The sequence below is a fragment of the Acomys russatus genome, chromosome 17 (genome assembly GCF_903995435.1).
Source record: "Acomys russatus chromosome 17, mAcoRus1.1, whole genome shotgun sequence".
NCBI lineage: Eukaryota > Metazoa > Chordata > Mammalia > Rodentia > Muridae > Acomys > Acomys russatus.
Window position 1 is genome coordinate 41890623 of NC_067153.1, and position 25049 is coordinate 41915671.

Consider the following 25049-nt stretch of genomic DNA (forward strand, 5'->3'; position numbering starts at 1 on the left):
CACAGTGAAACCTTATCTCAAATAACAACACAAAGCAAAACTTTACAGCTGAGTGTGGTGGTCTATGCCTGTAATCCTAGCACTAGAGAAGCTGAGGCAGGTGGATTATCACAAGTTTGAGGCCAGACTGGGCTACAAAGCAAGTACCAAGCCGAACAGCCTGCAGAATAAGAACCTGCCCCAAACCAAACCAAAGCAACACAAAGTTCTCAAAATCCCAGTATCAAACATACATGCTGCTGTTCTGAAACAAAGAATTTTTTTTAACTGATTGAATATGCTTCTTCCTGAGTGAATATGTTTCTGCCTTATTGAATATGTTTCTTCCTTCAGCACTTGGATTTGAACTTATAAAATAGGACTTTTTTTGGAGCACAAGCCCCCAAATAATGACACAGATATTTATTACCAAACGTTGACCATAGCTTCGGCTTGTTCCTAACTAGTTTTCATCTTAAATTAACCCGCTTATATTAATCTATGTTCTGCCTCGTGGCTCACTATCTCTTGGTCTTGTAGTCCTGACTCCTGTTTCTTCCTCCATGTCTGGCTGGCAGCTCATTTGTGCCCGATTTATTCTCTCTCTGCTTCCCTTCCCTGCCTTAGCTTTTGGTGGTTCAGCCCTTTATTAAATCAATCCGAGGGTAAGGGAAGTGTAGGTTTACAAAACAGGGTGCAGCCAAAGAATAACAATACCAAGGCCTGTAATCATCTCTCCGCAGGTACAGAAATCAGCATTTGAGTAATACAGTTTTTACACACGGCCGAAAAAGATCACCCCAAGAAATGGAGGATTGCTCACATGCTAGGTAAGTGTTCCACCCTGGAGCTGTTTCCACAGTTTCTTTTTTTAAATAATAATAATAATTTTAAAAGATTTATTTATTTATTACATATACAGTGTTCTGCTTGCATATATGCCTGTACATTAGAAGGGGGAGCCAGATCACATTATAAGATGGTTGTGAGCCACCTTGTGGTTGCTGGGAATTGAACTTGTGCTGGATTAAAGGTGTGTGCCACCACACCCAGCATAATTTAAAAAAAAAGATTTTATGCATACTTTATTATGCATACAGTGTTCTGCCTGCATGTAACGCCTGCAGGCCAAAAGAGGGCACCAGATCTCATTATGGATGGTTGTGAGCCACCATGCGGTTGTCAGAAATTGAACTCAGGACCTTTGGAAGAGCAGCAAGTGCTCTTAACCTCTGAGCCCCAGTTTTTGTTTTTTTGAGACAAGGTTTCTCTGTGTAGCCATAGTGGTTCTGGACACACTTTGTAAACCAGACTGACCTTGAACTCACAGAGATCTTCCTGCCTCTGCCTCCCTGAGTGCTGGGATTATAGGCTATGCTATCATGCCCAGCTCTTTTTACTTTTGAGACAAGGTTTCACTAGGGTGACCAGGCTGGCCTTGAACTTGCTGTAGCCACTTGAGTAGCTGGGATTACAGGCTTACACCCCCAGGTTCGACTTTAACATTTATGATAACTGAAAATGGAAAAATAATTGTTTCATCTAGAATCTATTTTAGATTAAAAAATGTTTTTTTAGTATTAAACTCATGATCCCCCTGCCTCCGTCCCAGAAGAGCTGGGACTACAGAAATGTGTTGCCATGTCTGGCTCAAAAAAATTAAGTTTTTCTTCCAATTTCACAACTTTTTTTTGTTTTTGTTTTTTTGAGACAGGGTTTCTCCATGTAGCTTTGGCTATCCTGAACTCACTTTGTAGACCAGGCTGGCCTCGAACTCACAGCGATCCACCTGCCTCTGCCTCCCGAGTGCTGGGATTAAAGGCATGAGCCACCATGCCTGGCTCACAACTCTTTTAAAAAATATGTCATTAAACATTTGAGAGCCTGTAATCCCAGCACTTGGGAGGCAGAGGCTGGTGGATTGCTGTGAGTTCAAGGCCAGCCTGGTCCACAAAGCGAGTCTCCAGGCTAGCCAAGGCTACAAAGAAATCCTGTTTTGAAAAAACAAAAAAACAAAAACAAAAACATTTTGAGAAACACTGTCAAATTTTGAGAAGCCGTATGAAATTCCTGGCAGAGATGCACTGTGAGATTTCAGGTTATGTTTAATTTCATAGTGCCCTGATTAACCTTCAAACTATTCTCCTTTTGGATCCTCACTGATGGCCACGGAGAGCAGCCTTTTCCTGCCTGCAGAATGCCAGCAGTAATTTGAGTCCGCACTGAAATCTATTGTATATGTGTGTTCCGAGATGGGTTTCCTTCAGCAGGATTCCAGATGCTACCAGACACCGGGGAGCTATAGTAAAAGGGAAACCCATGTGGAAAGAGCTTCCTTGAAGAACTGCAGTAAACTTATGATTGTGCAAATCTTAGAAAAATATATACCTATCTGAGCATCTCACTGGATACTCTGACTGTACTCAGAAGAGGTCCCTAGTCATTAGTGTCACCACCATACTCACCTACACACTACAAAGGAGGCAAAACAAAGTGCCAAAAGCAGCCACACCTTGAGAAACCCTTACCCACTCTTGGCATAACTTTCTTTACCTTATTTTTATTTTTTTGGTTTTTGAAAGAAATTTCTCTGTGTAATCTTGGCTGTCCTGGAATTCTCTCTGTACACCAGGCTGGCCTCACACTCACAGATCTGCCTGCCTCTGCCTTTCCGAGTGCTGAGATTAAAGGCCTGAGCTACAAGCCTCTGCTTGAGTTTTTGTTTGTTTGTTTGTTTGTTTTTTACATAAGGTGTTGCCCTGTTGGCCATCTTTGCCTACTCTAATCAGAAAGTCCAAACACTGGGCGCACCTTCTCACTATATGGGACCAAGTCTCAACTTTTTTATTTACTTAAGTGTGTGTGTATCCTTGAGTCTAAGTGGAGGTCAGAGGACAACTTTCAGAGTTGGTTCTCGTCTTCCACCAAGTAAATCCCTGGCATCAAACTCAGGTCGTTAAGTTTGGTGGCAAGGGTCTTCACTAGTTGTGTCGCCTGTTCCCAGGTTGAACCACTTACACCTAAATCTAAGGTCAGGCCCGCTACATCTTAACTTGCCACACAAAGCCGACAGTGTGCCATTTTTTCTTTTCTTTTTTCTTTATTTGGGGGGGGGGGGGGGTTGAGACAGTTTTTCTGTGTAGTCTTGGCTGTCCCAAACTCGCTTTGTAGACCAGGATAGCCTCAATTCAGTCATCTGCCTGCCTCTGCCTCCTGAGTGCTGGGATAATAGGTGTGCGCCTCCGAGCCCGGCTTTTGTGTGCCATTTTCTTCTGATTCCCCTTCTTCCCTTTTTCTTTTTGTTGTTGTTTAGGATCTCGCTCTATAATCACATTGGCAACGAAATAAATGAACTCTGGGTATCCTCGAAATTGCTGCGATCCTCCTGCCTCTGCCATCCATGAGATCTCAGACGTTGTTAGCCGGTCTCTAGGCTTTTTCCTTTACATAGAGTTCCTTTGGGAACTCCTGCCTGCCCCTATTTCAGGGCGTGCATCAGTACTCCAGAACCACATCCTTTGAAAAACCTTTTTTTGGGGGAGGAAGTAACTTTAAAAACTAGGGTGCTCCGTCAACGCTACATCGGTTCCGGGGCGACCCCGGAAAGGCTTCCCTTTAGGCCTTGGCTGGGCGGGACTTCCGGTCCGGCCAAGCAGGCGTGGAGTACTTCTTCCGCTCTCTCCCGCGGGGTTCTAGAGCGCCGTAGCCATGTCTTACCCAGCTGATGACTACGAGTCTGAGGTAATGAGGTGGTCCGCGCGTGGCGTGGTCCGTGGCGGGGACCTGGGTCGGTGGGATCAGCCCCCGAGGTGAGGCGGCGCCTAGATCGGGCCGGAACATGCGGCCGACGATCATCCCGGCTCTCTGGGCGCCGGGACTCCTGACCGGTCCCTCTGCCGGCCTACTCGGCGTTGGTCCCCGCGTGTGGCCTCGGCCGCGGAGTGCTGAAGCGTGTTTGGAGCTGAGCTCTGGGTTCCGGCCGTGTCTGCTGCAGACGCGCGCACGCCGTGCTTTCCTTATCTTTTTGCAACCGTAACCGTGGGGTCTTCCTTGTCCATTCTCCCTTTTCTCGTACTTGTGTGAACCTCGCCGAGGTAGGGACTGTCTGATCTGCTTGACAGTTATGCCCGAGAACGATCATACTGGAGTCCCCGCTTGACGCGTCTTCCTGACTTTGTTTCCTTGCAGGCGGCTTACGATCCCTATGCCTACCCCGGCGACTATGATATGCACACAGGTGAGGCTTTGAGTTTGCCTTGCTGGCCTAGTGCTTCTAGGGGTTGCCACCTTTTGAAGGTCTCAGCATTGACTCTGTAAACGACCTGTTAAAAAAAACTCCTTCTGGATGGCCCAAGTGTGGCGTCAGCCAGTAGGTCTGGGTGCTAGAGCCTTTTTTGTGGTCTACTTGCCGGTGTCAGAAGAGGAGGATCTCGGGGCTGGCTGGGTTTTCCTGTGGGTAGTTTTATTTGTCGTGCTGGGGGATGGATCCCAGAGCCCCACAGTTTTAGGCAAGCTCGGAACCACACCCTCAACCCTCCTTGTTTCAACTGTCATGTGCAGGTGAAAAATCTTTGTGGGTTGTTCTGGTTCTGGAGATTGAACGCGGGGTCTAGTGGATGCTGAGCACACAGTCTACCACTTGACCCACACTCCAGCCCCGAGGAAGAAAATCTTGGTGTGAAAAATTGAATAGATTCAAACCAAGTCTAAGTAAAATATAATTGATGGTATAGGCCTTTAATCCCAGCACTTGGGAAGCAGAGGCAGGCGGATCCCTGTGAGTTCGAAGCCAGCCTGGTCTACAAAGCAAATCTAGGTCAGCCAAGGCTACACAGGGAAACCCTGTCTTGAAAAACAAAACAAACACAACAACAACAAACCAGGTGTTTTCATTCATTTATTTTATGCAGATGAATGCTCTATCTGCATGCCAGAAGAGGGCATCACATCAGATCACATTATTGATGTTTGCTGGGAATTTTACTCAGGATCTCTGGGAGAGCAGTCAGTGCTCTTAACCGCTGAGCCATCTTACCAGGCCCTAAGTAAAATTCTCTGGGGAGGCATTTGAAGGCACTAAGTGTTGTAGTGACTTTGGGATGAACTACACCAAGATGCTTACTCAGGGCACATGGTTTTTGTTTTTGTTTTTTGGGGGGAGGGGAGGCAGAGCACATGTTTTGTATGTCTCTTTAAAGGTGGGAAAAAAGTGCACCATGAATTACTTAGTTAAAAAGTGAGCTTTCCTTTTTTTTTTTTTTTTTTTTCCTTGTGTGTGTATGTGTACGGCTCATTATTTGGCCCTGGCTGTACTGTAACTCACATTGTAGCCCATGCTGACCTCAGAGATCCACTTACCTTAGTGCTGGGATTAAAGGTGTGTGCCACCATGCCCAGCTAAGAAATAACTTTAATGGTAATCAGTCTGACGGAACAAGGACAATGGGGTGGATCTGAGGATGCTATTCATCTTAGGCCCTTGCTCATTATGGGCAAGCATTCTGGGACTGAGACTGAGGGATATCCCCAGGCCTGTAGTGTGGCCCTGCCCTTCTGTGTGGTCATAAGCCTGCAAGTACTCTGGAGAGGTTTTGTTCTATCCACCCTCTAGGAGATCCAAAGCAGGACCTCGCCTATGAACGGCAGTACGAGCAGCAGACCTATCAGGTGATCCCTGAAGTGATCAAAAACTTCATCCAGTACTTCCACAAAACCGTCTCGGATTTGATTGACCAGAAAGTGTATGAGCTTCAGGCCAGTCGTGTCTCTAGTGACGTCATTGACCAGAAGGTGTATGAGATCCAGGACATTTATGAGAACAGGTATGGACCGTAATAACGCTGAGTGGGAATGGCTTTGTGAGGCGGCTCCTACAAGATGAGTCATGTGGAGTCGTGTGTGTGGTGTGTGTGTGTGTGTGGTGTGTGTGTGTGTGTGTGTGGTGTGTGTGTGTGTGTGTGTGGTGTGTGTGTGTGTGTGTGTGTGTGTGTGTGTGTGTGTGTGTGTGTGTGTGTGTGTGTGTGTGGTGTGTGTGTGTGTGTGTGTGTGTGTGTGTGTGTGTGTGTAGAGGGCTTATGGGTTTTGTTTTTGGATCAGGTTTCACAGTCTTTGTGACTCCCTTGGCTAGAGCGGTGGTTCTCAACCTTCTAATGCTACAACCCAGTACAGCTCCTCATGTTGTGGTGACCTCCAACCATAAAATTATTTTCGTTGCTATTTCATAACTGTCATTTTGCTACTTTAACAAATTGTAAATTTTTTTACATGTAGAGGTTGCAAACCAATGACCTAGAGGCATGTTAATTAGCTGCACTTTGTATTCCAGAAACAAACAAGAGCTAAAATAATGTCACTGTTAATGGTGGTAGCAGCAATTAGTGTATATTACAAGTGTAGGTCAAGCAGTGTTGGGGTGCTTTTTGTGTGTTTTCTACTTTGCCCTTAACAGTAATCCCGGGATGTAAGTTCTGTGGTTTTTCTCTGTTATAATAGAGACAGCTCATAGAAATGAGTTACATGGCTAGAACTGTGCGCCTGCTGAGTTTTGAACCTGTGTACTCTGACACCAGAGCCTCACCTTGAATACTATAACCTCCCAGGGCACACCAGCATGACCCATGCTCCAGAATAGTCATAATGCATGATAGCAATGCACGCTAGATCTAAGACAGGTCATCTAGGGATGAGACAGGAAACATTTCACGCAAGTTCTGGGAGGATGGATGTGTTTGCGCAAGTGACCAGACACCTATTAGATCAGTGAACAGGAGTTGAACTCTGTACTCTAATGGCTGAGGGTCTGAAGGGGAGACCTGGTTGAGGAAGGCCATAGCTGGAGGCCTGGACTCTAGTTCTGTGATATCTCTCATGTCCCTGAGTCCTGATACATAAAATTTGAGGGTTGGGTCTTGGTCCTTCTTGTTTTGGAGTTGTGAATTGCTTATGTTTGGCTTTCAGCTGGACCAAGCTAACTGAAAGATTCTTCAAGAATACACCGTGGCCTGAGGCAGAAGCCATTGCACCCCAAGTTGGCAACGGTAGGTGTAAATGCATGCCTCGTGTGCTGTGTAGCAGATACCATGACTGAGGGCATCAGAAAGGTCAAGAGGGCTTGTGTGTGTTTATTTTTTGTTTTGTTTCTGAGACAGGGTTTCTCTATGTACCTGGGTGTACCGGGCTGGCCTTGAATTAGAAGATCCACCCGCCTCTGCCTCCTGAATACTGGGATTAAAGGCCTTCACTACCACACCTGGCTTGTATGTAGTTTACTTAGCATTTTGTTTCCCCAGAGCTTAAAGTGTAGGTTGTGCAGAAGCAGATGGATCTCAGTGAGTTTGACACCAGCCTGGTCTACAAAGGCTAGGACCACCAGAACTATACAGAAAAACCCTGTCTCGGGGAAAAAAACAAAAGAAAACAACAACAACAAAAAGATGTATGTTGTTAGTAAAATTACATGGTGAGAGAAAGCTGTATAATTTGAGCTTTCCCAGATACAGAGTTTTCTTTTCCTTTTTTGGGGGTGGGATGACCATTGAGTCAGTTTGGCTTGGGCTTATTGGCCTCTCATCGCTCACTTTCCCTTTCTGTCTTGATGAAGTCAGCAGAGTGACTTCCCTTTGCTGTGTGGTGAGGATGTAACCCAGGACCGTAGGCATGTCTAGACAGGCTCATGTTGAGCTGTGTGTCCCCCAGCACAAGTTTGTTTTTTGTTTTTCCAGACAGGGCTGTCCTGAATTAGCTCTGTAGACCAGGCTGGCCTGGACTTCACAGAGACCCACCAGCCTCTGCCTCCCAAGAGTGGGGATTAAACACCAGCAGCAAACATCACAAGTTTTGTATAGACTTCTCCCCCTTTGGATTATCCTGTGGAACTTATTGAAGTCATGTGGTTTGTTTCTAGACTGAGCTCTGTTTTGTTTTTTGAGATGTTGGTAAATACCCAGCGCCCGCAAGGCAGCTCAAGCTGTTTTGTAGCTCTAGTTGTGGACCTCCAGTGCCCTCTTCTGGCCTCCAAAAGCACTGACACACACTGGTGCATACACATGCAGGGAAAATATTTAGACAGATAAAAATAAAAGGCCATGCGCCGGGCGTGGTGGCGCACGCCTTTAATCCCAGCACTCGGGAGGCAGAGGCAGGTGGATCGCTGTGAGTTCGAGGCCAGCCTGGTCTACAAAATGAGTCCAGGACAGCCAAGTCTACACAGAGAAACCCTGTCTCGAAAAACCAAAAATAAATAAATAAAAGGCCACAAGTGATGATGGTTCATTCCTTTTATCCCAGCACTTGGGAGGCAGAGAAATCTGATAACAAACACTGGAGATATGAAGACAGAGGGCTCCTTACCCTTTAAGATCGATTTTTTTAAAAAAAAAATTTTGTGTATGATTGTTTTGCCTGCATGTGTGTCTTTGTACTATGGACATGCCTGGTGCTGGCAGAGGTGTCAGGTCCCCTGGAACTGGATGATTGTGAGCTACCATGTGGGTGCTGGGGATTCAGCCCATGTCCTCTGCAAGACCAGCAAGTGCTCTTAATTGCTTAGTCATCTCTCACCTAGCCATCTTTTTAGCCCCTTGTTCTTAGTAGTTTTCTTATTTCAAAAGAACAAATGCTTTTAGGATTTCTAAGTCAAACTGTAAATGTGATAGCATCATTCTCTGTAGGAATATTACTGAGTTTGCTGGCTGGCTTATTTAAGCAGCCAAGGACAGCAGAAGTCTGAATGGTAAAGCTAACAAGGGATTAAGATGAAAGCATGTGCCTATAATGCCAGCATTTGAGGTGCTGAGACAGGAGAGTCAGTTTATTTTATTTGTTTGTTTGCTTGTTTTTCAAGACAGGGTTTCTCTGTATAGGTCTGGATGTCCAGGAACTTGCTCTGTAGACTGGATTTAACTCTAGAATTTATTGCGTAGAACAGGCTAACCTTAGACTCAGAGGTCTCCCTGCCTGTGCCTCTCAAGTGCTTAGATTAAAGGGTTGAGCCACCGAGTGCTGAGCACATAGCTTCTTGGGGCACAAGCTTAAGAATCTAGAAGTTTAGCCTATAAATCACTTGCAAGGCTGCAGCTGCAGGAGACACCAGTTGGTTTGTAGATTAACAAAGTACCTTTTACCGTGTCTTTCAGATGCTGTATTCCTAATTTTGTACAAAGAATTGTACTACAGGCATATATATGCCAAAGTCAGCGTGAGTATTGCTCGTATTGCCAGTACTTTTGTAAAATGTCTGTGTCGGTCTCATCTCTAGTAGAGTCTCCAGGTGTATGTGTTTCATCTATAAAAATACTTGGTATGTTTTTGTTATTTCCTATTCATTTTATTTTATGTGTATGAGTGTTTTGCTTACATGTATGTCTGTGTGCCGTGTACATGCCTGGTTCCCACAGAGGTCAGAAGTGGGCATCGGGTTTCTTGGAACTGCAGTTACAGATGGTTGTGAGCTATTATGTGGGTGCTGGGAATCTAACCTCTGCAAGAACAAGTGCTCCTAACCCCAAAGCATTTCTCCAGCCAACCCTCCCTGCCCAATCCATGTTGCTTTTTGTTTGTTTGTTTCAACTTTCTTTGAAGAAAGGCAAAAGGAATAGTTTGACCCAGGAAGTTGTTATCTACTGTAAACACTTGAGCACTTGAGCTTGTCTGTCCTTAATGTCTCCATCATCCCACGCCTCCCACACGGTCATAGCTGAGCATGTGTCTGAAGGAAACTGGTACCAACAGCTCTTTCAAGGATCTCCACCCAAGGAGTCCCAGCTCCGCTCTCAGTGCCTCCTCTCCTCTGCAGTCCTCAGGACCACTGCATCTGCTGTGGGAGCCGCCAGCAATGGCAGTGGGAGGAGTTTCTGTGGCTCTTTTACTGGCATCACGGGGGTCTCTGCTACTTCACCTGAGAGGGCAAGAATTTCTTACTGCCATTAATGCTAAGGTTCAGCCACGTGTGGCTAGACTGAAGGTAGCCATGGTGTGTGTGTGTGTGTGTGTGTGTGTGTGTGTGTGTGTGTGTGTCTCTCTCTCTCTCTCTGCTTGGGAAGATGGTAATATGACAGAACTCCCATTTCTTCTGTCTGGTCTGCAAACTATAAACCTAGCAGTTTGTTGCCAGCATACTGTCTTTGCTAGGCTCCAGACTGGCACATTCATGAGCAAGACCAGTTTTAAATTTACTCTGGAGAGAGATTTTCCTTTGAATGATTAGAAATTTTTTTGGAGATAGAGTTTAACTATGTAGCTGTGAACTCAGTGTGTGTACCAGGCTGGCCCAGCCCTGGATGAACATGGTTTTGGTGTAAGATACCTTACCTTTCCCCCTCTTTTTCTTTTTTTGAGCAAAGCTTTTGCTGTGCAGCCCAGCCTTGAGCTCATCATCTTGCCTCATTCTCCCATCGGCTGGGATTGTCATGCACCACCACACTGGACTCTACGCCATCTTGTTTAATTCTGACCAGCCCTGACTGAGATACCTTATGAGAACTGCATGGTTAGAACATGGTAGGGCTAAGAAGCCAAGTTCTTTGTGCTCCATCACAAATATGTTCTTCACTCTGTTCCCCAGCTTAAGAGAATCTGCACCCAGAACCAGGGTCAACAACCGTTGTGAATTGCCAGACAGTAAATACTGTAGACTTTGGGGACACAGTAACTGTAGTCTGTCCATCTGTGTCTATGTAGGAGCCTTAAAGAGTACCAGCGAGTGAGTGTGGCTGGGTGTTCCAGCTTCATGGGACAGGTGCTGTGGTGGCTTTGCTGCCCCCGGGACTTTCTGTTTGGCACTGACCACCCATGGTAGCCCAGCCCTATGTTTCCTTTAACTCCCCACCCCAGTACTCCTTCTTCTGTTTCTTAGGTCCGTAGCCCCTCGGAATCTTCCTTTCTCTCCTAGATCTGCATGCCTGCTGTGTGAGTGCTGGTGTGATCTGTGGCCCTAAAGCTTGGCCTTGTATCTGATGTCCCGTTATTGTGCTATTCCTGCGTGTCCTCTCCCTTCAGCGCTCTTTCATATGGGGAGAGGACAGGCCTCGCTTCTCAGCCACGGTGGTAGGCCATGCGTGAAACACTCAGACTTCCTATCTGTGCCCTAATGTCCCTCCTCTCTCTCCAGGGGGGACCCTCCTTAGAGCAGAGGTTCGAGTCCTACTATAACTACTGCAATCTCTTCAACTACATCCTCAGTGAGTCTCAGATTTGGGCATCGGGGTGGTTTTGAGCACCCAGTTAGCTCTTTGAGCCTGATTTCAATGTGCAAGTGGGAGGAAGGAAAGTCTCCTGGTTGATAGTCCTTTGATGAAGCAGATTACCTAGGCCCTGGGTAGCCCTGCTCTGAGAGGCAAGCTCCTGCCAGCAACCTAGCTGTCTTGTGCTCTCTACAGATGCCGATGGACCTGCTCCCCTTGAACTCCCCAACCAGTGGCTCTGGGACATCATCGATGAGTTCATCTACCAGGTATCTGTTGAGCCTCAGCCTTAGCTTCGAATAAGTGATTCCCCATACAGCAGCCATGGCTGTGGCTCATTTGTGTGAAGGGTCTCTGACAGGGCCCATGGCAGTGGGCTCTGGGTTACAATGGCTTTCTGAAGAGAACAGTGACCCTGAGAGAGAATTCCAGATGAAAACTTGGAAGACTTGGCCTTGGACTCTTTTCTTCTGCCTAGTAATTGTCTGACATCAGGAACTGCTCTAGTAGCCGTAGACGTGGGGCTGCCTAGGGTCTCAGTAACTGGCATGTTTAAGTCTTGCTAGTCTTTCTCACCTATTGAACAGAAACATCTTGTATCTTTTTGTTTGTTGATTTGTCTCTCTCTTAAAAAAAGATATTTTTTATATTTATTGTGTGTATATAGTGTTCTGCCTGCATGTACGCCTGCATGCCAAAAGAGGACACCAGATGTCATTACAGAGCCACCATGTGGTTGCTGGGAATCAAACTCAGGACCTTTGAAAGAGCGGCCAGTGCTCTTAACCTCTGAGCCAACTCTCCAGCCCCGATTTGTCTCTCTTAAAAAAAATTTTTTTTTAATTGACTTATTAACATATACAGGGTTCTGCTTACATGTACGCCTGCACACCAAAAGAGGGCGCCAGATCTCACTATAGATGGTTGTGAGTCACCATGTAGTTGTTGGGAATTGAACTCAGGACTGCTGAAAGAACAGCTAGTGCTCTTACCTGCTGAGCCATCTCTCCAGCCCTGTTTGTCTCTCTTTGTAGGCCAAGCCATCCTGGAACTCTGACCTGCCTGCCTCTGTCTCAATTTCTGGTATTAAAGAAGTGTGCCACCACCACCAGGCTAGAAATAGTTCTGTATCTTGGTCCTGGGGTTTACTTCATATGTGCTAGGTCAGAGTGCAGTGGCCCATTGCTTATCAATAAGGAGATGACTGTTGCCTAGGGGTTTTCTTGTTGAGGCCGCACTGAGTGTGGACAGGTGTAAAGTGTGGTCACAACTGTATAGCCTGGAGGTAGAAGTTCAGTGACCGCTGACGGGCTCTGGGTGTTGGGGTGTGTGTTTAACCACACCATGCTGTTGCTTCTCCAGCACATGGGTTGCTGGGAGTTTCCTGGGTTCTGCCCATGCAATGCCGAGTCACAGAACAGCTCACACATGCTCCTGGGCGGTCAGTGTCCTGATCCTTTTCCAGCTTTAGACATCTTAGAAGCAGGACGCACCACTGGGCACAGTGGCACCCACGTGTGCTTCCAGGACTTGGAGGGGAAGACAGCAGGATTGTAGCAAGTTCCAGGCCAGCCAGGTCTACATAGTGATACTGTTGAAAAAGTTTAGAATTCAGAAAAATTCAGATCAGTGTCTTTGTTTCAGTTTGCTTTGATATCATGTCGCATGTAGCCCAGGCTGCCTTTGCCCTCTAAGCCTCCTGCCTCGTCTCCCATGTTTTGGAGTTACAGGTATTCAACCAACAGACCAGGTTAGAAATCAGTATCTTATCTAAGATGCTGAGTGCCACACACCAGGGAGCCTTTGTGAGTGCAGTGTTGGTGACCTGGTGGTGAAAACACCTTCACTGTGTTCTTTGAGAGGAGCTTCTTGGCCTAAAGGAAGCACCATCACCTTTCATGGGCCAAATCTCAGGCCACAGTCACCTTGCTGTGACTGCCAGCCAGCCTCTTGGCATAATTTGAGATTGTTGGCTGTCCTGTTAACTCAATGGAGGAGGATCCTCTGAGCTTCATCCCTCTTAAGTAAGATAAGCATAATTCCTTAGCTGAGCTGCTGGCCTTTTGCTAAGGGGCTTTCTAATCCCACAGAGACCGAGATCACTGAGCTCCTGTGAGCATCTCTCTGGCCAGGCCAATAGACACAGTGGGAATTCTCTTCCACTCTACTTTTTTTTTCCTTTTTAAGATTTATTTATTTATTAATAATTATACAGTGCTCTGTCTGCATGTACACCTCCAGTCCAGAAGAGGGCATCAGATCACAGTATAGGATGGTTGTAACCCACCATGTGGGTGCTGGGAGTTGAACTCAGGACCTTTGGAAGAGCAGTCAGTGTTCTTAACCTCTTAGCCATCTCTCCAGCCCCCACTCTACTACTTTGTTTCTCTTGAGACAGGGCTTTACCATCTACTGCGCAGCTCTGACTGGGCTGGAGCTCACATGTGAACCAGGCTTGCCTTGATCGCCCAGCCACTTATTTATCTTCTGCCACTTAAGTGCTGGATTAAAGGCATGTGCTGCCACCGGGCGTGGTGGCGCACGCCTTTAATCCCAGCACTCGGGAGGCAGAGGCAGGCGGATCGCTGTGAGTTCGAGGCTAGCCTGGTCTACAAAGTGAGTCCAGGATGGCCAAGGCTACATAGAGAAACCCTATTTCGAAAAACCAAAAAAAAAAAAAAGGCATGTGTTGCTACCCCTGACCTTTTTGAGGGGAGTTTTATTTAATATTTTCAATCCTCAGATAACATGAAAGTGCCTACTTGCTGTTGCGCAAGCATCAGTTGATGTAAGGGGAAGGACTCCACACTGGTGCACGTGTGTTTATATGAATTTGCACCTATAGAGCTGTCACAATCGTGTCGTGCTTTATTTCAACATTGGCTGTGACTTGAAAACACATAGCTCGTTTTCATTCAACACTTAGGCAAAGCAGGACAAATGAGAGTTTGAGGGCACCTGAGCCATATAGTTATTTCATTTCCACCTCTAAAAAGTTACTTAGTAACAGTCTGTGTCTCGTCATTCTCGGCATGTGACTGTCACTTGGATGTGTGCCCCTGCCACCTCTTTTCCTTCCTCCCCAACAGTTCCAGTCATTTAGTCAGTACCGCTGCAAGACTGCCAAGAAGTCAGAGGAGGAGATCGACTTCCTTAGATCCAACCCGAAAATCTGGAACGTCCACAGCGTCCTCAACGTGCTTCATTCTCTGGTGGACAAGTCCAACATCAACCGGCAGCTGGAGGTCTACACCAGCGGAGGTGAGTGGCTGGCGGGGCACCAGCGGAGCTGCTGAGGTCTGCACGTTCAGCTGCCTCTGCGGTGTCTCCAGGGCCTTTGGTTGCATCAGTGACCTCCCAAAGGGAACTCCTTACACGTTTAAAAAAAACAATGCTGAATGTATATACACATGATGATGCCCATGTGGACACATGTGCAGAAGTCAATTCTCTCCACCGTGACATGGGTTGTAGGAGCCAAACTCAGGCCACTAGGCTTATGTAGCCAGTGCTAAACATTTTACCTGCTCTTCTCCACACATAAAATATTGAGAACCATAACATCATCATCATTAATTATTATTGGTTTGGGGTTTTATTTTGTTTTGTTTTTTGTTGTGGTTTTTTGTTTGTTTTGTTTTTTTGGTTTTTCAAGACAGGGTTTCTCTGTGTAGCCTTGGCTGTCCTAGACTTACTTTGTAGACCAGGCTGGCCTTGAACTCACAGCAATCCGCCTGCCTCGGCTCCCCCCTCCCCCACCCCACCCCCTAGTGCTGGGATTACAGGCGTGCACCACCACACAAGCGAGAGGAAGGTTCAAGAGCCTTTTATGTAGTAGGTGCGCTCTTTGCTCCTCACCCTACACTCAAGAGCCTGATGCTGCGGCCCTTTAGTACAGTTCCTCATGTTATCCCGACCCCGCCCTTCAGTACAGTTCCTCATGTTATCCCGACCCCGCCCTTCAGTACAGTTCCTCATGTTATCCCGACCCCGCCCTTCAGTACAGTTCCTCATGTTGTCCCGACCCCAGCCATGGAGTTAGTTTGTTGCTACTTCATAACTGTAATTGTGCTACTGTTATGAATCGGGATGTAAGCATCTGAGATGCAGGATATATCTGATATGTGATCCCCATGTCTTTAGAGTGTGTATTTCTTTGGAATTTGACAGTGGTTGTTTGGTCAGAGCAGTAATGAACCGAGTATCCTGAAACTGTCGGTATTACCCTTTATAACCTTGAAATGAACTTCTTGGTCTATCCTACAATTTAAATGGGTCTTTTGTCAAACATTCATGAACTTCCTCTGCTTAGACTAGTCTGGCCTTGAACTCATAGAAATTCATCTGCCTATGCCTCTGATGTGCTGGGATTAAAGGCGTGCATCAACTATCTGGCCATATATTGACACCTTTTAGTTTGTTTTTGAGACAGTTTCTCTGTACTTCTCCCTGGCTGTCCTGAATCTATCTATGTAGACCATGCCATGCTGGCTTTGAACTCAGAGACCTACCTGCCTCTGCTGGGATTAAAGACCTGCTCCACAAAACCGAGCAAAGCCCACTTTTTTTTTTTTTTTAAGATTTATTTATTGTTGGGCATGGTGGTGCATACCTTTAATCCCAGCACTTGGGTGGCAGAGGCAGGTGGATCTCTGTAAGTTTGAGGCCAGCCTGGTCTACAAAGTGAGTTCCAGGACAGCCAGGGCTGTTACACAGAGAAACTCTGTCTCGAAAATCAAAAACAAAAAAGATTTATTTATATATAGTATACAGTGTTGTGCCTGCATGTGTGCCTGCAGGCCAGAAGAGGGCACCAGATCTCATTATAGATGGTGGTGAGCACCATGAGGTTGCTGGGATTGAACCTTTGGAAGAACAGTCAGTACTCTTAACCTCTGAGCCATCTCTCCAGCCCTCAAAACTCACATTTTTTAAAAAAAATTAACAGCAGACAGTATTGGTCTTCACATGTTTGTGTAGGTGCACACGTGAAGACTGCATAGAACAATGTGTACTAGTTGGTTCTGTCTTTCCACCATATGGGTTGTGGGGGCTCTGACTCAGGTTGGCAGGTTCATGGCAAGCACCCTTACCTGCTGGGCCACATTGCTGGCCCTTTCAGTTTTCACTGGGATTGGACAGATTACTTTATTCATTTTTGGAGAACTGTCTGTCAAATACCCAGATCTGAGTCTTGTTCCTGTAATTGTGTTTAGGGTGCCAAGAAAGGAGACTAGTTCTTCCGTCAGTCGTGGCAAGGAGCAGTGTGTGCTGCCTGATTGGGCAAAGGCCACAGTTCTCCTGGCTGCTGTTTCTGGTTGTTAGCGCCCCTCAGCTCCACACAAGAGGCCAGAGCATCTGTGGGTAAATAGCATTGGCTTTGGGTTCCAAAAGGACAGGCCTTGTGAATAACTGTTCTCAGTGAGGCTCTTCTCATGTTCTCAGGTACGTTAGGACAAAAACAAAAACAAAACACGTGAACTGTTACTCTAAGAGCAGCTGTTAGTCACCACGAGAGAACACCCGGGTCCAGTTTCTTGAGATTCCTAGGAAGAGGCATTCCATGTTAGGAGAGCTCTGGACCTGGCAGCAGGTGACACACTGCGTAATGCTAGTGGTCAGGCCTGTTCTGTTTTATCTTGCCCTGTGGAAGCACTCACAGCATCGGTCCCTCACAGGTGACCCCGAAAGTGTGGCTGGGGAATATGGACGACACTCCCTCTACAAGATGCTCGGCTACTTCAGCCTGGTGGGGCTTCTGCGGCTGCACTCTCTCCTGGGGGATTATTACCAGGCCATCAAGGTGCTGGAGAATATCGAGCTCAACAAGAAGAGCATGTACTCCCGGGTGCCCGAGTGCCAGGTCACCACCTACTATTATGTTGGCTTTGCGTATTTAATGATGCGTCGCTACCAGGATGCCATCCGGGTCTTTGCCAACATCCTCCTGTACATCCAGAGGACCAAGAGTATGTTCCAGAGGACCACATACAAGTATGAAATGGTAAGAGAACCCTGCAGCTGCAGTCTGTCCAGGCAGCTGACTCCTCAGCACCTCTTCCAGCTGTTCTGGATAACCACCATCCAAAATACGCTACTCTTAAAAATACCTCATTTCAGTCAACTTAAGTTGTATATTTGTGGGATGTGTGGTAAATAGATAAAAAAAGAGAGAAAAGTCAGCTAGGTGTAGTGATGCACACCTTTAATCCTTGCACTTGGGAGGCAGAGATAGGGATATTATCTGAATTTGAGACTAGCTTGGTCTATATAGTGAGTTCCAGAGCAGCCAGGGCTATGTAGAGAGACCCCGTCTCAAACAAACGAAATCCCATTTATCATTTGTTTATATTAAAAACCTTCAAACGACTCTTCTATTTCTTTGTTTTGGTTTGTAGTTTTTTCACAGGGTTTCTCTGTTTAATAGCCCTAGCTGTCCTGGAACTCTGTATCCCAGGGTGGTCTTGAACTCACAGAGGACCACCTACCTCTGCCTCCCAGTGGTGGGATTAAAGGGGTGCATTATTACTGCCCTGTTCTTCTAGTTCTTTTTGTGTTTGTTTGTTTGTTTGTTTTTCATGACAGGATTTCTCTCTGTACCCTTGGCTGTCCTGGACTTGCTTTGTAGACCAGCTTAACATTGAACTCACAGCAATTCTCCTGCCTCTGCCTCTCAAATGCTGGGATTAAAGTTGTGTGCCGCCACCACCTGGCTCTTCTAGTTCTTTATAGATGTAAATTGGCATATAAAATAGTGCCCCTGCTGTGCTATAGAATTCATCAATAGTTTTCAATTTAGCTATTACATGCCTCTTCTCTGAGCTCCCTGTTGACCTCCTCACTTCAGGGGAATTACAGTGGCTGCTGTGTAGGAATTTCATGATAGCTGCAGCCGGCCATTGTCTTCCTGCTCCTAACAGTCCTCTTGCTTCAGCGTCTTGGGTTCTGGGATCACAAGCAGCACAACACCTCTTTTTGCCTTTTGAAAACAGCATGTTTAAAAAAAAAAAAAAAACCAGCATGTTTTTCTTAATTACTTGAGAGTTTCATGCATGCATACAATATATCTTATTTACTCCTTATTCCTCCCAGAACCCCTAGTCCTAATAACACTTTGTCTTTTGTTTATTTTTGTTTTATTTATTTATATTTAATAACTCAGGGAGTAGTTGTGCTGTCCATACACTCATAGGTGTAGTGTCACTGAAAACTGACTCTCAGCCCCGTGTGGTGGCGCACACCTTTAATCCCAGCACTTGGGAGGCAGAGGCAGGCGGATCTTTGTGAGTTCGAAGCCAGCCTGGTATATAAAGCAAGGCTACACAGAGAAACCCTGTCTCAGGGGGAAAAAAAAAAAAGAAGAAGAAAGAAAAAAAAAAACTGATTGTCTCTCCCTCAGAAGCCATCAGCTCTTACTGGCTCCTCAGTCTGGGGTGAGGGCTCTTGAGTTTCTCCCTGGTTTATGCTGGAATGTTGACTGGTTTGTTTTGTGGAGAAAACCACAGCTGCTATCAGTTTATGGGTGAGAGATCCTGCCCTGTCCAGAGTCCCTCTCAATCTCTGACTCTTAGAGAATCTTTCTGGCCCCTCTTTCCCCATGGTCCCTGAGCCATGAGTACAGGGGATGTGACATAGATGTCCCATGTATGGCTGAGCAGCCCACAAACATTCCTCTGGGTTTGGCCACTTGTGAGTTTCTGTATTAGCTGGCATGCATTATATAATGGAATGTCTTTGACAAAGTGAGAAGTGCAGATTTAGAGGGCATTTTGATTCTGTGTCCATTTCACAAACTAACAGTGGTGGGTTTCCCTCGGGCTTGTCAGCTTTCCTCCTGTGGGTTCCTTACCTAGTTTACAGTAACAGGCGTGCACGCCCGTCTGTAGAGCAGGTCTTCAAGCCCACCAGAGAGTGTTGGTTACTCCTGTACCATTGGTGCCCTTATTGCTCCCATGGGTATTCATTGCCATACTGGTCCTTGTTTTAGCTTACGGGACTCAAAGCTTCTTTTCCTGTGTGTGGGGTGGGGGTGGAGGGGTCTAGTGCTTGTTAGGTAGGCAGTGTACCTTTGAGCCACATTCCTAGCCCCCTGTCCCAACTTATTTTAAGAGGTCTCACTAAGGCCCTGGACTAACCTTATACTTACTCTGTTGCCCTAGCAGGGCCTTGAGCTTGTGATTCCCCTCCCTTCACCACGGACGTAGCCGAGATTAAAAGCCTGTGCCATTAGTATCATCTGTCTCCTACTCATCTATGAAACAACTTCGTTAGCTTCTGCATTTGAGAACATGTGGTATTGCTCTTCAGCTTGGTTTTCCCCTTTTGCTGTGGCACGTGCAGATGATCGCTGACCACTGCACTACACTTCAGCCCTTTTAATACCTGCCTGACTAAACATTTCTTTTCTTTTTTCTTTTTTGTTGTTGTTGTTGCTGTCCTAAACTCACTTTGTAGACCAGGCTGGCCTCGAACACACAGCTGCCTCTCCCTTCCGAGTGCTGGGATTAAAGGCGTGTGCCACCACTGCCTGGCCTGGCTAAACATTTCCTATCATGACATTGACCGTAGACTACTAACATTTTTGTGGGAAGGATGAGTTAGAGGAGTTTCAGCACTGGAAACAAGCAGTATCTAAAGCAGTGAGTGGAAGAGAATGGGCTCAAGACGTGGGACTGGGGAGCTGTCTTCCAGGCAGCACGGATGGCCTGAGCACAGCGATTGGGGCTTGAGAGTCCTGGCATGGTAGACTAGCCTAGGCAGTGGGGTTCCTGGGAATGAGAGTATTAGCTTTGGTAATCCTTCCATTATCCAGGTAAAGGATTTTGTTTTCTATTGCCATCAAAGATTTCTGCTAACTTAATCTTAGCAAGTGGCAAGTGTTTAAGATGGTGGTGCATGCCTTTAATCTTAGCACTCAGGAGGCACAAAGTGAGTCCAGGACAGCCAAGGTTACCCAGAGAAACCCTATCTCGAAAAACAAAAAACAAAATTAACTTTCCGGGCTGGAGAGATGGCTCAGAGTTTAAAGGTACTATCTGCTCTTCCAAATGTCTTGAGTTCAATTCCCAGCAACCACATGGTGGTTCACACAACCACCACCTATCCTGGGATCTGATGCCCTCTTCTGGCATGCAGGTGTACATAAGGCAGAGCACTGCATACATAATAATAAATCAATAATTTTTTTTCTGGTTTTTCTAGAGAAGGTTTCTCTGTGTAACAGCCTTGACTGTCCTAGACTCTCTTTGTAGACCAGGCTGGCTTTGACCTCACAAAGATCCACCTGCCTCTGCCTCCTAAGTGCTGAGATTAAAGGCATGGGCCACCCACCTCATCCCTCCACTCCCTTTACCCCACGCCACCCCCCACCCTCTGGCAAATAAATCTTTTAAAAAACAGAATTGGCTTTTCAGTAATATGAGGCCAGCTGGAGAGGTCCTGAGGAGGATTCTAGAGACAACCAAGGAGGCCTTAGTACTGGGTGGGCCTCAAGAGAGCCCGAGCGTTGGTGTGTCAGGCCATCTAGGAGAGTGCAGTGACTGGGGTGCACAAGGCAGTGTGAGAAACGATGCTCTGTGCAGGTGGGGGCCAGCTGGTCTGCAGTGGGATTCAGCAAGAGTGTGTATTTGGCTTCTCCCAGATTAACAAGCAGAATGAGCAGATGCACGCTCTGTTGGCCATCGCGCTTACCATGTACCCCATGCGGATTGACGAGAGCATACACCTCCAGCTGCGGGAGAAATATGGGGACAAGATGCTACGCATGCAGAAGGGTGACCCCCAGGTCTATGAGGAGCTCTTTAGCTATGCCTGCCCCAAGTTCCTGTCGCCCGTGGTGCCCAACTACGACAATGTTCATCCTAACTACCACAAGGAGCCCTTCCTGCAGCAGCTGAAGGTGTTTTCTGATGAAGTGCAGCAGCAGGCCCAGCTCTCCACCATCCGCAGCTTCCTCAAGCTCTACACCACCATGCCCGTGGCCAAGCTGGCCGGCTTCCTGGACCTCACAGAGCAGGAGTTCCGCATCCAGCTGCTCGTCTTCAAGCACAAGATGAAGAACCTGGTGTGGACCAGTGGCATTTCTGCCCTAGATGGCGAGTTCCAGTCGGCCTCAGAGGTGGACTTCTATATTGATAAGGTATGGTCTAACCTGGGCCAGTGGCCCTGGTCACTCTGCGTGGCCTCTTGAAGGGTAAATGGTAGATGCTGTGCCTGCATCACGTGTGAAGTAGGTCAGAAGCGTGAGTAGCGGAGACAGGGAAAGGTGGGGAGGCAGTGGGTGCAGGCACAGGATGGTACGGAAGGCTTTGTTGAGAAAGTGAGATCCAAGCTGGGACAGCTCAGCATTGGCTGTGAGAGAACGTTCTCCACCATTACTGTGCATACTCCATTCATCCATGCCTGCCCTGAGACGCAGCCGCCTCCCATCACCTCCTACAGCAATGGTTCTGCAGCTCTTCTGCTCTCCTTCCTGTTGATGGGCTTTTGGGTGGTTTTGGATGGGCCTTTATGAGAGATGGATGGAGTTTTGAACTTACAAACTTTCTGCCTTGGCTTCCTGTGTGCTGGGATTATATACATATGTCATTGTCTGCTTTCCATAGACTTTTGTAGGTGAGCTGTCAATAATCTGTAGCACATTTGTAACACATGTCTGGAGATATGTTGAGTTCTTTCTGAAGCACAACTTAGCAGTGGTTTCCTTGTGCTAAGGGGTAGGCTGAAGAGTGGTGTTTTTGGTACTGTGATAGTGAGGTAAAGCAAGGCACACTGCCTAACCCTCCCCAAAATGGAGACCCAGCATAATAGAAAGTGAAGAGAGCTGAGATACAGCTGAGTTGTAGAGGCTGGCCCTGAGGTATTGTTAGCAGTTAACACCTGGCACCACCTTGCTTTGCAGTTAAGTGGCTCCACACTAGGTGGCCCTCTCCTAGTTCCAGCTCGCCTGTCCGTCACTTGTCTTCTGACTGCTTATTCCCGTAGGACATGATCCACATCGCAGACACCAAGGTCGCCAGACGCTATGGGGATTTCTTTATCCGGCAGATCCACAAATTTGAAGAGGTGAGGCATCTGAGAGTTGGCTAATAAGCCTGAGGATGGAGATGGCTTTTACATTTTTCTCATCTTTATTTTAAGAAACATGTGATTAGCCTTTTACCTTTCTAAGCTCAGCCTGCTGGCAGCTTGGGGAGCGGCCTGGGCCCAGGAGCTGCTGTGTCAGCCCTTTTAGGGTATCTCTTTCCAAGATCTCGGTCTGTGGGTGGCCCTGCGAGGGGTGCCACTCTCCTCGCCCTTCCTTGTATTTCCTAATAAGGGTGGATTTGCTGCTGTGGCTCTCCTTCCCCATCAGGGTGTTCTCCCGCTCAGACAGGTCTGGCTAGTGTCTGCCGGCTGCAGGGCTGGAAGCCATGTTTGACAGAGCTGGGGCTCCCTCTTGTCCAGCTCTGAGCTGCCTTATTCTGGTCTGGAGTCCTCCAATGGAGGCCATGCTCCTTCAGGGTTGTGACAGTGTGGCGTAGTTTTTACTGTTTAGCTTTCTAAGCCACATATGACAGGCAGTGAGTCGGGACTGTCTTCTAGCAGGAGGAGGCAGAAGCTCTTGGTCTAGCTACGCTGAATCCCTGTCCTGTCTATGAAATGACAGAGCAGTGTAGGCTGTAGGTTTGTCAAGTGAAGACAAGGAAAAAGACGGTGGTCAGGCTTTCTGTGGCACTCCCTGGTCTCAGAGGGCCTTCTGGGAGTCTGGTATACACTGTTGGGATAGGTCCAAAGACTCCACATCTAACTTGGCGTTACTTTCCCTTGTAGCTTAATCGCACCCTGAAGAAGATGGGACAGAGGCCCTGAGGCACTCTTACACGAGTCAAGACCTGTTCGGATGTTGTAGATGGGAAGTAGTCTTGTCACCAAGAAGCCTTACCGAAGCCATTCATCGGCGGAGTTGAAGCTTGTCAAATCAAGGACTGGATGTTTTAGGGAGTTCTCAGTAAAGGGTCTTTGTTGGAGCTGGGCTTGTGGTCTCGTTATTATGGGCAGATCTGTGGCTTTGTGTGCCCTCTGTGGATCCTGTGTACCCTGCTTTCCAGGTGCGTCAGTGTGGAAGCTGAATTTTTGTTGTTGTTTTGTTTTCTGAGACAGGGTTTCTATGTAGCCTGGGTTGTCCTAGACTCACTTTGTAGACCAGCTGGCCTTGAACTCACAGTGATCCCCCTGACTCTACCTCCCAAGTGCTGGGTTTCAAGGCGTGCACTACCATGCCCAGCAGGAAGCCGAATTCTTTTATCTCTGTGTTCATAACATACTGTGTGCTTTATAGGATGTTTGCATGTCCTGTATCTCTTGTGCCCCACTTGAGTCCCATAGGATTTAAATGACCTTCCATAATTTGCATAGCATGTTGGTGGCAGTGTTGGGCCCTAGGAAGGAACTGTGGGATATTGCTTACTGTCAGAAATTGTGCAGAGGGCGCTCAGGGATGCTTAATCCTTTTAGCTCAGCTTTCGTGCAGTGTCCCATTTCTTTGTTGAGAAAGTCGATCCTTAACCTTCTGTCCAGATTAATACCTGCTACCAGAGTTGGGCCTCCTCTGTAGATCTAGTGTTTTTAAAAAAAAAAAGTTTTCGGTTTTTTGGGTTTTGTTGTTGTTTTGTTTTGTTTTTGTTTTTTGGTTGTTTATTATTTATTATTATGTATACAGAGCTCTGCCTGCATGTACATCTGCAGGCCAGAGGAGGGCATCAGATCACATTATAGATGGTTGTGAGCCACCATGTGGTTGCTGGGAATTGAACTCATGACCTCTGGAAGAACAGTCAGTGCTCTCAACCGCTGAGCCATCTCTCCAGCCCCTGTTTTTTTTTTTAAAGATTTGTTTATTTTCTGCTTGCATGTACACCTGCAGGCCAGAGGAGGGCACCAGATCTTATTATAGATGATTGGGAGCCACCATGTGGTTGCTGGGACTTGAACTCAGGACCATTGAAAGAGCAGACAGTGCTCTTAATCTCTGAGCTATCTCTCCAGCCTGTAAAATCTTTTTGTTTGTTTGTTTTTTGAGACAGGGTTTCTCTGTGTAGCCTTGGCTGTTCTGGACTTGCTTTGTAGACCAAGCTGGCCTCAAACTCGCAGAGATTTGGCTGCCTCTGCCTCCCAAGTGCTGGGATTAAAGGCATGTGCCACCAGATCTGAACCGTAAAATCTTTTTTTATGTGGTGGTGGTGGCAGCGGCCAGGGGTTTCTTGAGGCAAAGCTGTGTACCCCAGGGAGACCTCAGAAAGAATCCTGTGGTCTCAGTTTCTCTACTAGGATTATAGATTTGTCATTGTGGTGGAAGGGGGCTTTTATAAAGCTTTATTTTATGAGTATGCACTATGTATGCAGTGCCTGCAGAAGCCAGAAGGGGCATCAGATCCCTTGTCATTACTGAACCATCGCTCCAGTTCTCTTTTGGCTTTTGTTGTTGTTTTTTTGAGACAGGGTTTCTCTGTGTAGCCTTGGCTGTCCTGGACTCGCTTTGTAGACCAGGCTAGCCTCGAACTCACAGGGATCCACCTGCCTCTGCCTCTCTCTGCTGGGATTAAAGGTGTGCGCCACTACGCCCAGCTCTCTTTTGGCTTTTTGAGATAGGGTCTTAATATGTGGCTCAGGCTTACCTAGCTAGCAAAGTAGCCGAGAATGGCGTGACTTGTAATCATCCTTCTTGGTAACCTTCGATGGTTGGCAAGTAGCTGCGCAAAGTGACTCCCTTTCCTGTGTGCTAATGATGTGCCTGGTACCTTGGTGCCTTGGCTTGTAATTCAGTGCCTGTGTTCAGTGCCTAGTGCAGAAGGTGGCTGCAGACAACTTGCACTTTCTGAGTCAATGGTAGGCATGCACGGGATGCTGTTG

The 25049-nt window shown here is 46.9% G+C and overlaps 1 protein-coding gene across 2 annotated transcripts; it reads left to right on the top strand.

Annotated features, from left to right (window-relative positions):
- Window positions 1-3587: 3587 nt before the first annotated feature.
- On the top strand, window positions 3588-23218 carry Eif3l (eukaryotic translation initiation factor 3 subunit L). 2 transcript variants are annotated; one of them, XM_051159951.1, is made up of 12 exons: window positions 3588-3720; window positions 4168-4216; window positions 5591-5801; window positions 6937-7016; window positions 9114-9175; window positions 11087-11156; window positions 11355-11428; window positions 14249-14420; window positions 16838-17163; window positions 20800-21297; window positions 22143-22223; window positions 22971-23215. In XM_051159951.1, the coding sequence occupies exons 1-12, from the start codon at window positions 3688-3690 to the stop codon at window positions 23007-23009; spliced, it is 1695 nt and encodes a 564-aa protein (XP_051015908.1). In that variant the 5' UTR covers window positions 3588-3687; the 3' UTR covers window positions 23010-23215. The 2 variants fall into 2 exon arrangements, with proteins under 2 accessions (XP_051015908.1, XP_051015909.1); XM_051159952.1 differs by lacking the exons at window positions 3588-3720; window positions 4168-4216; window positions 6937-7016 and having other exon boundaries at window positions 5723-5801; window positions 22971-23218.
- Window positions 23219-25049: the final 1831 nt, after the last annotated feature.

What these genes read in the sequence shown, in the direction of transcription:
- Eif3l (XM_051159951.1), top strand. Translation starts at nt 3,688, where the DNA reads ATGTCTTACCCAGCTGATGACTACGAGTCTGAG. An exon ending in CTGATGACTACGAGTCTGAG is followed by an intron (nt 3,721 to 4,167) that starts GTAATGAGGTGG and finishes GTTTCCTTGCAG; the next exon opens with GCGGCTTACGATCCCTATGC. An exon ending in TCTCTTCAACTACATCCTCA is followed by an intron (nt 11,157 to 11,354) that starts GTGAGTCTCAGA and finishes TGCTCTCTACAG; the next exon opens with ATGCCGATGGACCTGCTCCC.